Genomic DNA, 15,534 nt, shown 5'->3' with positions numbered 1-15,534 from the left:
AGTGTAGTATTGTAAAACTTGATATCTATTTTGTCTTGTGTAGTGGGTGGAGCCTTTGCCCTGTGTGTCTATACCGTCCTCTTCATGAAGTTGTACTCGTATAAGGATGTGAACATGTGGTGCAGAGAGATTAGGCATACCAAAGCCCGCACCCTGACCCGCTCCCATTCATGTGAGTACTCCTGACCAGGTGTCCCTTCACACTTCTGTTTGTGTACCTGCGTGCATAATCGAATGAGGAAAGTACAAATGGCAAATAGTACAAACCAACTATACTGAACACTATGTAAAGTGTTGGTTTCATGAGCTGAAATAAAATATCCATATTTAGAAAAAGTTTCTCATTCTGTGCACAAATTTGTTTACATCCCTGTTAGTGAGCATTTCTCCATTGCCAAGATAATCCATCCACCTGACCATATCAAGAAGCTGATCAAACAGCATGATCATTACACAGGCTCACCTTGTGCTGGGTACAATAAAAGGCCACTCTAAAATGTGCAGTTTTGTCTGAAGTTGAGGGCGCGTGCTGACTGCAGGAATGTCCACCAGAGCTGTTGCCAGAGAATTTAATATTCATTTCTCTACCATAAGCCACCTCAACGTAATTTTATCAGTTGGCAGTACTTCCAACTGCCAAATGAGACCAGCCACCCGGACAGCTTATGAAACTGGGTATTCACAACCAAAGAATATCTGCACAAACTGTCAGAAACCGTCACAGGAGAATTAATCTGCGTGCTCGTCGTCCTCACCAGGTTCTTTAACTGCAGCCTAATGAATTTATTTCAATTGGCAGATTTTCCTTATGAACTGTAATGAACTGCATGTTGTGATTTTTTTTATATATTTTTTTATATATATTTTTATATATTTTTGTTGTTGTTGTTCAGTGTATCAATGGCCGCAACTAAAATAAAGTGCTACGGCTGCCATCTTTGTACACCCTCCTGAGAAAAAATATCAACATTGTCCATCCTGGTTGATTGTATTTGATCTTTTCTCCAGTGCTGGTGTAATAATGTCAACTGGTTAGCATCTCCAAATTAGCATGTTGACACATACACGCACAACTATGGGTTTTCTCGCCATTTGCGCCCTCTCAGTAACACAGATGCTGCCCGAGATCTGATTGGCTGTCCAAATTACTCTGACCTCCCCAAAAATGCGTGTGACGTGAGGAGAAATATACAGGTATTTAATGAGCTGTATGACCCATTGCTGTATGAGTAACTTCTGTGACCTGTCTTTGGCTGGGCTGTTTACTGCGAAAAGCTTTCGGGGTTTGTTTAAATATGTATCTTTTGCCCCCTGAATAAATACGAGCACGCGCACATATGATTAAATGCACCCTCTTGCGGCAACATCCCACTTTCTGAAACGTTACTGTGCTGCCATCTCCATCTACTGGTTGTTCAGAAGTACTGCTGTCAGAAATAATCTGTCTTGTACATCCACACGTTTTGTGTACCCATAGGTCCATCAATCGCCCAGTCAAATGGGTCAGCTGTACACGCTCATGTGTCCTACCCTGGGAATCTCACACACAGAGGTCAGAACAGAAAGAGATATTGACCATAATGAGCATGACTAGTAGCTGTTTACAATTAAATTAAATCCATACAGATGATACATTTCTGCACAAAATTCTTATTTCAGAAGATGTACAATTTAATTGTATTTTTACTGTCCACCCTCCATAGATATATATTACTTTGTGTTTGCCCCAACTCTCTGCTATGAGCTGAACTTCCCCCGGTCACCACGGATACGCAAGAGCTTCCTGCTCAGGAGACTCTTTGAGATGGTGAGGTCAAAGATCACATAATGAAAACGGAGAGACCTGGGAATGTGCAATTTGCATGCACCCTAAATAATATACACTACCCTCATGACAACATACTGTCTATGTAAATGCATTTTAAAATCTAAAAGGTGATCTGAAATCTTTTCCAGCTGTTCTTCATACAGTTACAGATTGGATTGGTACAACAGGTATGTTCATTATTATTACCTTGGTTTTAGTATTTGGTTTATTTTCACTCATCAAACAAGTACATTTTGATTAATGGGTGGCTTTATTATCAAGTAACAAGATAGTTAGTCAGCGAAATGTCGTTGCAAGAGCAGCAGCAGCGATATTGCGATGCAAGACTCACACAGTAACAGCATCTGCAGATGTGCATGGGTTCTCTTCACGCTCTTACGTGGTAGCCACAGGACCAAAACAGAGAAGTTGAGCCTCACGTTCCAATTCTTTGTTGTTGCAGATTTTGACCCACTATACTTTTTACTTTGTACATCTGCATCATATCGCTGAGTCTACCTTAACCATGTCTCACAAAAACCTTTAATCATGTTTCTTTCAGTGGATGGTGCCGACTATTCAGAACTCCATGAAACCATTCCAGGTAAATATTAACGTCTTCCGTCTGTTAGACTTTTGTCTATTGGACTTCTCCATTTCTCTGTGCTTAAGGGTGACTTTGTTTCATCCCCCCCCCCCCCCCGACAGGATATGGACTTTTCCAGAATGATCGAGCGCATGCTGAAACTGGCTGTGAGTGTAAATAAAGACATTACCTAAACCCATGTCTCCATACAAACCTAAACCCATGTCTCCATACAAACCTAACACTTAATCTGTTTAATTTCTATCATGTTTCACATTTGTCATATTTTCCCATTGAAAAGATATGTTGGTTCACCATACATACGTCATGAGCCATTTTCCCAGACAAAGCCAAGCCAAGTCCAGGACTGAAAATACTTTCTCAATATACACTGAGTGTACAAAACATTGGGAACACCTGCTCTTTCCATCATACTGACCAGGTGAAGGCTGGTCCCTTATTGAGGTCACATGTTAAATCCACTTCAATCAGTATAGATAGGTTCAAAAAGGATCTTGAGACATGAGCTGTGTTTGAATTCTCCTACTAACCACACTATTTGTGACTTGAATTGAGTATATTTTATGGATAGAGTTAGTATGCCAGAAGTTTCTGGATGTCGTACTAAATTCTCCAAAATATGAAGGCAGCATTCCAAACACAAGACACACCCTCAACCCTCAAATGAAGTGAACACTTCTGGTGACATATCATGACGTCTGACGAGTATACACCTGCGGGGCGAGGGAGGCAGGAAGGATTATTTTTTGTTACTCGGTCATCCCGCAATGGTTGTTTTCAGCCACCCGTAGCTTGTGGGTGCTTTTATATGCACTACTGTCAATTATGATTGCATGTCTACTTATATTAATTGTATTATTAATATTTGCCTACTGTATGATAGCAAATTGAATGAGCTAACTAACATTAGCCTGCCTAGCTGGAACATCTGAAGAAGTAAAATGTTTTGTTTATGCAATATCCAAAAGCTAACCAAACAAAAACATTACTTTTACGAAGTGTTTGTGCCGTCATGTGCATTAATAGCACAATTTCTAACTTATTTACATTTGATTTTACTTATACTTGTATGTTAACTTCTCCATGTTGAGGGTTGCGTTTCAGTCATAAAAGACACACCCTCATCCACTTAACCTCTCCTTATGCCCTTGGGGGAATCCCCGCGACCATATTTGTCATTGGTCCAAATGATTAGCCAAGCAAGGGAAGTTTGCAACGTAAGCCCCTCTGCCCTTGTTTGTGAGTGTACAATTATGTTCACTTCGGGGCCTGAAACACCCCATAATTCAATTTGTGATGATAAAAACGAATCTATTAAGTTAGAAATTGTGCTACTAATGCGCACACGTTTCGTAAAGGTAATGTTTTTGTTTGATTGCTTTTGGAAATTGTAGAAATAAAAAATGTTCCTTCAGAAGTAGCTAGGCAGACTAACGTTAGTTATCTAATTAATTTGTTAGCTATCATACAGTAGGCATATATTAATAGTTAATATATTTTTATTTAACCAGGTAAGGTAGTTGAGAACAAGTTCTCATTTACAACTGCGACCTGGCCAAGATAAAGCAAAGCAGTGCGACACAAACAACAATACAGAGTTACACATGGAATAAACAAGCGTACAGTCAATAACACGGAAAAAATGGTCTATATACTGTGTGTGCAAATGGCGTGAGGATAGGCCATAGTAGCGAAGTAATTACAGTTTAGCAAATTAACACTGGAGGGAAAGATGAGCAGATGATGTTGTTCAAGTAGAAATACTGGTGTGCAAAAGAGCAGAAAAGTAAATAAAAACAATCTGGGGATGAGGTAGGTAGCTTGGGTGGGTTATTTACAGATGGGCTATGTACAGCTGCCGCGATAGGTTAGCTGCTCAGATATCTGATGTTTAAAGTTAGTGAGGGAAATATGTCTCCAGCAAAACAAAACAAAATTACATTTTAAAAAATCCTTCCAGTCATTGGCAGCAGAGAACTGGAAGGAAAGGCGGCCAAAGGAGGTGTTAACTTTGCGGATGACCAGTGAGATATTCCTGCTGGAGCAAGCGCTATGGGTGGGTGGTATAATAGTGAGCTGAGATAAGGCGGGGCTTTACCTAGCATAGATTTATAGATGACCTGGCAACGAATATGTTGCGAGGGCCAGCCGACTAGAGCTTACTGGTCTCAGTGGTGGGTGGTTTAAGGAGGCTTTGTGAAATAGGAAGCCGATTTCTAGATTTAATTTTGGATTGGAGATGTTTAATGTGAGTCTGGAAGGCGAGTTTACAGTCTAGCCAGACACCTAGGTATTTGTAATTGTCTACATATTCTACGTCAGAACCGTCCAGAGTAGTGATGCTCGACAGGTGGGCGGGTGCGGGCAGCGAACGGTTGAAAAGCATGCATTTGGTTTTACTAGTGTTTTAAGAGCAGTTGGAGGCCACGGAAGGAGTGTTGTATGGCATTGAAGCACGTTTGGAGGTTCGTTAAGTGTCCAATGAAGGGCCAGATGTATATAGAATGGTGTCGTGTAGAGGTGGATCAGGGAATCACCCACGGCAAGAGCGACATCGTTGATATATACAGAGAAGAGTCGGCCCGAGAATTTAACCCTATGGTAAGTATAAATATAAGTAGACATGCAATCATAATTGACTGTAGAGCATATAAAGCACCCACAAGCTACTGGTGGCTGGAAACGCTTATCACGGGATTGGCAAATTTCCGGTCAAGGGCGGTCCATTTAAAGTTAATTCCTTCCTCCCTCATGAAACTCCTCAGAAGTGTCCACATAATTTGAGGGCTGAGGATGTCTTAAGTGTTTGGAATGCAGCCAAGGTTTTAGCGGATGTACAATAATCGGAATTTAATTATGGGGGGGTTTCAGGCCCCGAAGTGAACATCATTTTGCACAGGCAAACTCGATAAAAAACAACGGCTGAGGGGTTTATGTTGCGAACTTCCCTTGCTTGGCTAATCGTTTGTTCCGATGACCATCGCTGAGATTCCCCCAAGTGCATAAGGCAAGGGTAAGTAGACGAGGGTGTGGCTGTCTTGAGTTTAAGACGCTAGCCACTATTTGTTTTTAGGGCCCATAATGCAGTTCTTCAGAAATGGGCGTGGTTTCACGTTTTCGGAGTAATGACAATCGCGGAAAATATGCGGCTAAAGTCCGCAGAGCGGACACATTCATTGCTTCACCTATGACAAATGCTAAGAAAATGTTGCGCAATGTAATGACTTTAAGAATACGTTATGTTGGGTGACAATGTGTTAGCTACGCTATCCTTACGAACCGCAAAGCATTTCAGCAGTATTTGTATTTATTTTGGATCCCCATCGTCTCTTCCTGGGGTCCGGCAAAATTAAGGCAGTATGTACCGGTATGTTAGCTAAGTGGTATAGTTGTGCGTTTCAATGGGCATTGTTAGTTCTGGCAATCTAAGGTTTAGGCTGAGTTTCTGTATAGCATTTCGTGACCTCGGCTGATGTAAAAAGGGCTTTATAAATCAATTTGACTCAGATTTCAGAGCAATCTAACTGATGAATATACCAATGCTCAACGTCCATTGAATATGGCTGGTGTCAGTAAAGGTCTGCAAAAAAGAGCGTAGTTAAATTGTTGCCAGCAACACAGTTAGTCACCAACGATCTGGATAACATGAAAACTGCCTAAGCAGCTCTGCTAGGGCGAGTAAAATGGTCAGTGAGGCGTTCTCTCATTTGTGTCTGGAAGTAGCTAGCCAACGGTAGCCAGTTAGGTTGGGTACTTGAATGCTCGGATCAACCCTACTCCTCGGCCAGAGCGTATGTGCTCTGAACGCTCCAGGAGCGAAACGCTCGCACCAGCTGATTGCTCTGGATTTACGAGCACACTCTGGCACTCCCGATTGAATTTACAAACACCCGAAATCGTAAATTGTTTAGTTAGACATGTTGTTATGCTAACAAGCTAGCAAGAGGTTGCATAGCAACAGCAACTTCCCGTAGACATGCGGAGCTCTAGTAAGCTCAACTGAAACGATAGTTTGTTTACAGTATACTAAAATGAACTCATTAGTAAGTAGTGTGTTTATACTCATTAAGTATGTAGTATACAGTATGGGTATTCGAACACAGCTATGGATTGTGTATGTGTGCCATTCAGAGAGTGAATGGGCAAGAAGCCATTTAAGTGCCTTTGAATGGGGTAGGGCAGTAGTATCCAGGTGCACTGGTTTGAGTGTGTCAAGAACTGCAACGCTGCTGGTGGAATTTTATGCTGAACAGCTTTCTATGTGCAACTCAATATTAGGAAGGTGTTCCTAATGGGGTGTTTTTACACTATGTACATACTGCATCAGTGTTTCTTAGTCCAAGACCAGGCTTAATTTGTGTTTTGGAAACTGGCCCTATAATTAAAGGTGTAGAGGGAGTGCATTTGGAAAGTATTCACCCTTTCACTTTTCCCACATTTTGTTACAGCCTTATTCTAAAATGGATTAAATAGTCCCCCCCCCTTCCCCTTCAATCTACACACAATACCCCATAATAAAGGAAAAACAAGTTCAGACATTTTTTCTAATTTATATGTACATGAAAAAAAAAGCATTTACATAAGTATTCAGACCCTTTCCTTACTCAGTTCTTTGTTGTGCCTTTGCTAGTGATTTAACAGCCTTAAGTATTATTTTGGTATGACGTTACAAGCTTGGCACATCTGTATTTGGGGAGTTTCTCCCATTCTCTGCAGGTCCTCTCAAGCTCTGTCAGGTTGGATGGGGAGTGTTGCAGCACATCCATTTTCAGGTCTCTCCAGAGATGTTGATCAGGTTCAAGTCCGGGCTCTGGCTGGACTACTCAAGGACATTCAAAGACTTGTCCCGAAGGCGCTCCTGCGCTGTCTTGGATGCTTGCTTAGGGTCGTTGTCCTGTTGGAAGGTGAACCTTTGCTCACAGTCTGAGTTCCTGAGTGCTCTGGAGCAGGTTTTCATCAAGGATCTCTGTACTTTGCTCTGTTCATTTTTCCCTCGAGCCTGACTAGTCTCCCAGTCCCTGCTGCTAAAAAACATCCCCACAGCATGATGCTGTCACCACCATGCTTCACCGTACAGACAGTGCAATGTTTGGACAAAGTACCCAATTGTCATACTTGAGTAAAAGTAAAGATGGCTTAATAGAAAATGACTCAAGTAAAAGTCTAAAAGTATTTGGTTTTAAATATACTTAAGTATCAAAAGTAAAAGTATATCTTATATTAAGCAAACCAGCCATCACCATTTTCTTTTCTTTTTTTTATGGCTAGCTAGGGTATCCCCCTGGCTATCCATTTAAAAATGAAAAATAAACACTCAGGCATTTACAAACAATGCATTTGTGTGTAGCGAGTCTGCCAGATCATAGGCAGTAAAGATGAGCAGGAATGTTCTCTTGATAAGTGTGTGAATTGAAACATTTTCCTGTCCTGCTAAGCATTCAAAATGTAATGGGTACTTTTGGGTGTCAAGGAAAATGTATGGAGTAAAAAGTACATTTTCTTTTGGAATGTAGTGAATTAAGTTGTCAAATATAAATACGCAAAACTACTTAAGTAGTATTTTACACCAATGGGATGGTGCCAGGTTTCCCCAGATGTAACGCTTGGCATTCTCCCCCGATTGCTCAGTTTGGCAGGGTGGCCAGCTCTAAGAAGAGTCTTGGTGGTTCCAAACTTCTTCCATTTATGAATGATGGAGGCCACTGTGTTCTTGGACCTTCAATGCTGCAGAAATATTTTGGTACCCTTCCCCAGATCTGTGCCTCGACACAATCCTGTCTCGGAGCTCTACGGACAATTCCTTCGACTTCATGGCTTGGTTTTTGATCTGACATGCACTGTCAGCTGTGGGACCTTTTTATATAGACAGGTGTGCGTGTCCTTCCAAATCATGCCCAATCCATTGAATTTACCACTGGTGGATTCCAATCAGCTTGTAGAAACATCTCAAGGATGATCAGTGGAAACAGAATGCACCGGAGCTCAATTTCGAGTCTCCTAGGAAAGGGTCTAACTACTTATGTAAATAAGGTATTTCAGTTTTTTTAATTTGTAATAAATTTGTAATGTATAAACCTCTTTTAGCTTTGTCATTATGGGGTATTGTGTATAGATTGCGGATAATAAAACGTTTAATCCATGTTAGAATAAGGCTGTATTGTGAAAAAGTGAAGGTCTGAATACTTTTCCGATGTCCAGACTGTCTAATGGCACAAGGCTTTCCCTCTCCCCTCTACCCCAACAGGTTCCCAATCATTTAATCTGGCTCATCTTTTTCTATTGGTTTTTCCACTCTTCCATGAACTTCGTAGCTGAGCTGATGCGGTTTGGCGACAGGGAGTTTTACCAGGACTGGTGGTAAGTGGATGACAATTCTGTTAGCCTTGCGTTATTTGTGCAGTGATACCATGTGAAATGTGCCATCTGTTTGGATTACATGTAGTGCTAGATGTAATGGTAAAGTAGCTTAGTCAAAGTCTTCTAAATGAAGGATTTTTTTCCTTCAAGAATGAGGCTGCCCTGCGCCTCCTTTCCCTCCATGTCATGTACAGTAGTGACTAGATAATGAACTGCAACTTTGTTTCTGACCGAGTCACTTGTTGTTTTGCAGGAACTCTGAGACGGTCACTTATTTCTGGTCTAACTGGAACATTCCTGTGCACAAGTGGTGCCTCCGGTGAGTAGGAGTTTAAGAAATAAACATTGTGATTGGAACAATACCACCTCCTACAGCACTGACTTTGTGTGTTGTGAACGTGAGTTGTCTACAGTAAGTTCTGTGACATAATAGCAGTTGTTTTTAAGATGGCTATAAACAACGCTCTTGGTTATTGTCTACAGTTCCCAACTAATAAATAATTCATTTTCTTCTCTTGTACTCCACAGCCACTTTTACAAGCCTCTCATGGGGAGAGGTGTGAATAAGTGGGTCGCTCAGACAGCCATCTTCCTGGTCTCCGCCTTCTTTCACGAGGTTTGTGTGGGTGGCTGAGATTTGTGTTGCCATCTAACACTCTGGGCGTGTTCGACATTGCAGCTGACTGACTGATCTACATAAATAACTACTTAGAGTGGTCTAAGGCACTACATCTCAGTGCAAGAGGTGTCACTACAGTCCCTGGTTCAAATCCAGGCTGTATCACATCCGGCCATGATTGGGAGTCCCATAGGGCGGCGCACAATTGGTCCAGTGTCGTCCGGATTTGGCCGGGGTAGACCGTCATTGTAAATAAGAATTTGTTATTAACTGACTTACCTAGTTAATATTATTTTTAGATCAGTCAGTCACAATTTACCCATTATGGTTTTGATCCTCTCCAACATGGCAAGTTTCACACTTGACTTAATCTTATGGTGTACATGTCAGTGTTTTAAAGGCTGCATCGATTTGATAATCTTCTTCTCTCATTTCAGTACTTGGTGAGCGTTCCTCTGAAAATGTTCCGACTGTGGGCGTTCATGGGCATGATGTCTCAGGTCAGAAACCCATTTCTTCTAAAAACAAAATGTATTTTTGTAATCAAACAGTGGGTTTGACAACATGGTCCTCTGTTAATGGTTATACGCACATTTTTAAGTAAGTGGTTTTAGATTTTTCAATGATTGCCTCAACTTTTCTTTCAGATTCCACTCGCCTGGTTCGTCGGCCGCTTCCTGAGAGGTAACTATGGTAATGCGGCAGTCTGGATCTCGCTCATCATTGGCCAGCCCATCGCCGTACTGATGTACGTCCACGACTTCTACGTATTACATTACGTGTCACAATCATGAGCAGTTGGCCGCAAGCAGAGGAGCAATATATTCTACTAAATAAGGAAAAATGTTTATTTTGAAGGGGAAATGTTTTATATGAAGCTCAACTGATTAGTAAGAATGTACTACAAAAAGTTTTTGGCCTTCAGTTTCTCAAATGCACTGATACACTACAGAGACACTTGGCTCTAGTCCAGTCATGTGCAATTGTTGTGAAACACTACCCTGCCAAAGCTAGAGAACATTTGTATGCCTTTTCTCTGTTTCTTACTTTAATAGTCTACAACTATGAAGATCAATGCAAAAAACTCTACAGTACCTGTCAAAAGTTTGGACACACCTACTCATTCAAGGGTTTTTCCTTTATTTTTACTATTTTCTACATTGTAGAATATTAGTGAAGACATAAACTAATAACACAGAATCATGGAGTAACCAGAAAAGTGTTAAACAAATCAAAATTTGAGATTCTTCAAAGTTGCCACTTTTTGCCTTTGACAGCTTTGCACACTCTTGGCATTCTCTCAACCAGCTTCACCTGGAATGCTTTTCCAATTGTCTTGAAGGAGCTCCCACATATGCTGAGCACTTGTTGGCTGCTTTTTCTTCTCTCCTGTCCAACTCATCCCAAACTCTCAATTGGGTTGAGATCAGGTGATTGTGGAGGCCAGGTCATCTGATGAAGCACTCCATTCTCCTTGGTCAAATAGCCCTTACACAGCCTGGAGGTGTGTTAGGTCATTGTCCTGTTGAAAAAATGATAGTCCCACTAAGTGCAAATCAGATGGGATGGTATATCGCTGCAGAATGCTGTGGTAGCAATGCTGGTTAAGTGTGCCTTGAATTCTAAATAAATCAGACTGTCACCAGCAAAGCACCATCACCTCCATGCTTCACGGTGGGAACCACACTTGCGGAGACCATCCGTTCACCCACTCTGCTTCTCACAAAGACACAGCGGGTGGAACTAAAGTCAAAATTTGAGATTTCCACCAGTCTAATGTCCGTTGCTTGTGTTTCTTGGCCCAAGCAAGCCTCTTCTTATTGGTGTGGTTTCTTTGCAGAATTTCTTTAACAGGTGTGCATGATTAAAAGTTAATTGAAATGCATTCCAGGTGACTACCTCATGAAGCCTGTTGAGAGAATGCCAAGTGTGCAAAGCTGTCAAGGCACTTTGAAGAATCTCATATAATTCAAATATAGTAACACTTTTTGGGTTACTACGTTATTCCATAGTTTTGATGTTTTCACCATTATTCAACCATGTAGAAAATAGTATAAATAAAAACCCTGAAATGAGGTGTCCAAACTTTTGACTGGTACTGTACACCTATCGATATGCTGTTTGTCATGCCTTTGAGTATTAAGTTGTGTTTTTCATGTGGCTGCAGTAATAACCAGTCAAGTGTTTGGGTGAATTATACCTTTTTTAATCTGTTTGCACAAAATTGCATGGTGTTTTCCAAGAAATTAGTGCTCTTTGAATGTATCTGCTAAAGAAACATGGTCCTCAATAAGTTGGGTGTTTTATTTGCCAATATTGACATCCCATTAAAAATAAATGGTGATCCAAACAGTAAACATTTATATTTGCACTTCAATGAACCTTTGTCACTCATACTTAAACCGTCATCTAGTTTAGCCCACTCAACCCTTCATGGTTTCAATTACATGCTTTTCTTCAGCAAATATCCTACTCGTGCCCGACATCTCTACATGAGCCACAAACCAAATCGAGCCTGTATTTCACTTGTTTTACTTACTCCAAAGTGCTTAGTATTTTTATTCCAGCTTCTATTATGTGTTGTAGGAAATAAATATTGCGTGACTTGTTTTTGTACATGTTATTTTCATTCAGGACAGTTGTAAGAAATAATGCTTCTATCCTCACATTCCGTTTTAACTTGGCATGATTTTAATTGACAATTTCAACCTTAGTGTGTTTGATGGGCAGGTAATAGGTATTTTTAAAGCCTCCCCTCAAAATGTGACATTTTACTAAATATTGTAATTCAACTTCAGATCTGTAATCTATTAAGTCCCATCTAGCGTGACAGATTGGCTAAGTAGGTGAGGGCAGGTTGCTTTCCATGCGGCTCCTATCACTTGGGAGACTGTTCCAGAACATGGCATGTGTTTTGTTGTTTCTTTCATGTTCTCTGTGCTAAGAGTTTTGTAACATTAGATACAGTACAACTGCTGTCACTGCACAAGTTAAATAAAATCCTGCCTGTGGAACTGGAACCTGGCTGTTGTCTTGTATGTAATAACCATGAGCTTACACTGACCAGTGCTTGTTAATGATACATTTGTTGCACAATCATTGAGGGTTTACTCAGAATTACAAAATGTTTATTGTGCAGAGAAAACAATCACATGGTTCCAAAATACTTCAAAGCAAAAACATTCAAACAAATGTAGACTATCTGCAAATAAAATTCACATCTGGAATGGGGGAGGAGAATCGATTCAGCTGCCTTACTGCTGCAAAGAAACGTGTCGATTAGCTACAAGAACTGCAACAGATATTGTACTTTGACTGATCTTGCTCATTCTTTGAGATGCATACGAGACAGTGTTTGCATTCCAACTGGCACCCTAAATAAGTGCACTACTTTTGCTCTATGGGCCTTGGTCAAAAGTAGTGCACTATAAAAGGAATAGGGTGCCATTAGGGAGAAACCCAGTCTGAGCTGTAGTCCTACATGACAACTGGCATGGACATTATTTGTACTCACCTTTGCTTTGTTCTGTACGGGTAGATAAAGTTTGAACTCTGCAGGGAGCTCATCTTCCGAGTACAGTCTGTCAGAGAAGTACACTCTCCGTATGCGGCAGTTTGCATGGATCTGGAACAAAAACACAGGCAAGGTATTGCAATATCTAATCTTGTCCAGAACATACCCTTACTAATATTTTAAAGCATGGGGGAGAGAACTCAAAATACATTAAAATGACTAACACCAAATAGAAACATTGTAGAAATAATGGACCTACATTTCTACCATTTGACTATCAAGCTCATTAACAATCACCAAAATCAGTTTGACACCCCATTATTTTTAAAGTGTGTATTACAGTAACAATGAGTTCAGTATCTTATTATTCCTCCACACACATTTGATGTAAGAGCTAGCCTGGTCCCAGATCTGTGTGTGCTGTCTCGCCAACTCCTATGGTCACCAAACTTGCCATGGGAATGACCATAAGAGTTGGCAAGTCAGCACGAAGATCTGGGACCAGACTAGGTAAAATATCCGTATATTGCATCTTGGACCATGAGCCTTTCTGACTGACCTGTACGCGGAGTGTCTCAATGTAGTTGGTGCCGTAGGCCCGCCGTGTGAAGTCAGACAGGTTAAACTGGATCTGGTTCCAGCCGTCGTCCAGCCTCATAGGCATGGTACAGATGAAGGGCTTCACCCGAGTGGTGCTCTGGTAGTTACTGGCCCGGAACCGCCGCCTCACATTCTTGTCATCCAGCACCTGGGATTGTATTAAAACTTTCAGGTTTCAAACAATTAAGTATATGTTTTCAAAATGCATACTGCCACCAGCTCCTTACAAAGTGGTGTGTGATGGGGGGGGGGGGGGGGGGGGGGCTCAGAATGGGAAAAATAGTTTTAAACGGTCATCTAACTCGGAATTCCAACTCAGGAACTTGGGCCTAGAGCACAGACTTTCCGACCTGAAGATCACTGACATCATTATTTGAACTCGTATTTTCCAGAGTTCCCAGTTGTCTTGAAAGCACCACAAGATGCTTCAGCAGTAGCTCTTGCAATATCTGACATATTTTCCACTCAAAGGCGCTATACCTGTATGCTGTAAGCGTGTGATAAATAAGATACATACAAATATACTGTACACACCCACAGATTTAATTCCACAAAATTATGCAAATTCATCTATAGACTGATAAGCATGACCAGTCAAATGTATTTATATCGACTGGTATTTACATAATGAATAAGCTAAAAAATGATTATTTTGCAATGGGATTTTTTCTTATTCTCCTGGACAATTGACCAGCAGCAAATATTATTTATCGCTTTTCAACAAAAAAATAGCATCGGACAAAAGCAGTCTATTACCGGCTAACGGAAACCTACGAGGACTTGATTAAAATAATTATAATACAGTAAAGCACAGCTTTCATGATTGTACAGATGCAATGGCTCTGATTGTTGACTTGGATGATAACCTACCTGGACTTCAAAGGTGAAATACTTCTTCAAATTCTTAATGATCATAACTAAGAACGGGAGTTTGATGCCAAGTGTCTTCTTTGGGTCTGCCGGACAAGTGATGTAGGTTGTGCTGTTGAATTTAAGGACACATGGTTGGATGTAGTTGACTGAAGAAGAGATGCACAAACAGCAGACCTGCCAAAACGGGCTATGAAGATGGAACAAGCTTACCTGACATTTGTTCCCTCCACTTCAAGCACCAGCGACTGAATGTCGTTGTCTGTAATCCGCTTTATGTGGCCGTTCCTGACCTGTAACAGCACAAGCAACCGTTTGTAATGGGTTAGCTAGCTTGTACTAGCTAATGTTACTACTTTTAAGAAATGCGTGTGAGTATTAAATGTGAACCCAGGAAGATAAGGGAAGCTGGAGAACTAATGGATATCTAACCAAGCTAATAAACAAACGTTAGTTAGCTTGCTAGCTAAGCCTTGATTAAGACAGTACAATGACAATACTGTAACATCGCTGTCAAATTTGAGCTAACACAATATGCCCTAGTGCTAGCTAAACACAGGGCAGTTTGAGGAACACAAAACCAGCTAACGTTAGCAAACTAGCTTCTAGGTTTCTATTGCCATTGTCATGAGTAAGCTGGTTAGTTAAATGGCTAACGTTAGTTGCTTGCTCCCTGGAGCTTAGCACCATACCAAGCCCTGCTCTTTAGCTACCTAGCTAGCAAGCCGATGTCAAACTTGCTAGTTAGCAAGCTAATTTATGCGTAGGCTTGTGTAAGTCGCTGCTTACCTTTTTATCCCATATCTGAAGAGGTTTGCTCCCAATGCTATACAAGATAGATAGGAATCCACTTTGAAAGGTGTTTTTAAACATTTGCGCGTTTATAACACCGTCTCATCCACATCTGTTGTTACTTGTAACGTTACTTTAGTTTACTTGATTGATCTTTTGTCTCAACTTCAAGTTCCGTGTGGCACAAAATAATGGTCATTAGTTCCTCCTAGCCAAACGACAAAAAGAAAAGCGTCTTATATGAAAAGAAACGTCAGAAACCCCTAAATGTTACTGGTAATAAAGTATGCCGTCCAGCCCCACTGTCTATCTCCAGCAATATGAACAATGCCCTTGATCGCTGTCTCCCCTTCTGCTATTTTTGAGTT

At 40.9% G+C, this 15,534-nt stretch overlaps 2 protein-coding genes across 3 annotated transcripts in view; one reads left to right on the top strand and one right to left on the bottom strand.

The window, feature by feature from the left end:
* The window catches only part of dgat1a (diacylglycerol O-acyltransferase 1a), a 26,892-nt gene extending 14,482 nt beyond the window's left edge, over positions 1-12,410 (top strand). The window contains exons 7-17 of the mRNA XM_020500102.2: positions 44-172; positions 1,478-1,552; positions 1,704-1,807; positions 1,957-1,995; positions 2,370-2,411; positions 2,516-2,560; positions 8,659-8,771; positions 9,025-9,090; positions 9,300-9,387; positions 9,828-9,890; positions 10,038-12,410. Of these exons, the coding sequence (XP_020355691.1) occupies positions 44-172; positions 1,478-1,552; positions 1,704-1,807; positions 1,957-1,995; positions 2,370-2,411; positions 2,516-2,560; positions 8,659-8,771; positions 9,025-9,090; positions 9,300-9,387; positions 9,828-9,890; positions 10,038-10,184 (911 nt within the window). The 3' untranslated portion in view covers positions 10,185-12,410. The remainder of the gene's footprint in view (positions 1-43; positions 173-1,477; positions 1,553-1,703; positions 1,808-1,956; positions 1,996-2,369; positions 2,412-2,515; positions 2,561-8,658; positions 8,772-9,024; positions 9,091-9,299; positions 9,388-9,827; positions 9,891-10,037) is intronic.
* LOC109903417 (cilia- and flagella-associated protein 20) lies at positions 11,798-15,534 on the bottom strand. 2 transcript variants are annotated; one of them, XM_020500103.2, is made up of 6 exons: positions 15,164-15,534; positions 14,588-14,667; positions 14,375-14,486; positions 13,464-13,652; positions 12,905-13,015; positions 11,798-12,650 (listed from the first exon to the last, which is right to left on the bottom strand). In XM_020500103.2, the coding sequence occupies exons 1-6, from the start codon at positions 15,245-15,247 to the stop codon at positions 12,645-12,647; spliced, it is 582 nt and encodes a 193-aa protein (XP_020355692.1). In that variant the 5' UTR covers positions 15,248-15,534; the 3' UTR covers positions 11,798-12,644. The 2 variants fall into 2 exon arrangements, with proteins under 2 accessions (XP_020355692.1, XP_020355693.1); XM_020500104.2 differs by having other exon boundaries at positions 11,798-12,647; positions 15,164-15,522.

This window comes from Oncorhynchus kisutch, linkage group LG14, assembly GCF_002021735.2.
Source record: "Oncorhynchus kisutch isolate 150728-3 linkage group LG14, Okis_V2, whole genome shotgun sequence".
NCBI lineage: Eukaryota > Metazoa > Chordata > Actinopteri > Salmoniformes > Salmonidae > Oncorhynchus > Oncorhynchus kisutch.
Note: the sequence above shows the minus strand (reverse complement) of the source record. Positions and strands in the feature narration are given on the sequence as shown.

Excerpts from the sequence above, each read along its gene's own strand:
- LOC109903417 (XM_020500103.2), bottom strand. The coding sequence starts at position 15,247 with ATGTTTAAAAACACCTTTCAAAGTGGATTCCTATCTATCTTGTATAGC. Across the intron at positions 13,653-14,374 it reads ATTTCACCTTTGAAGTCCAG|GTGCTGGATGACAAGAATGT; the intron begins GTAGGTTATCAT and ends ATACAATCCCAG. Across the intron at positions 13,016-13,463 it reads TTGAGACACTCCGCGTACAG|ATCCATGCAAACTGCCGCAT; the intron begins GTCAGTCAGAAA and ends TTTTTGTTCCAG.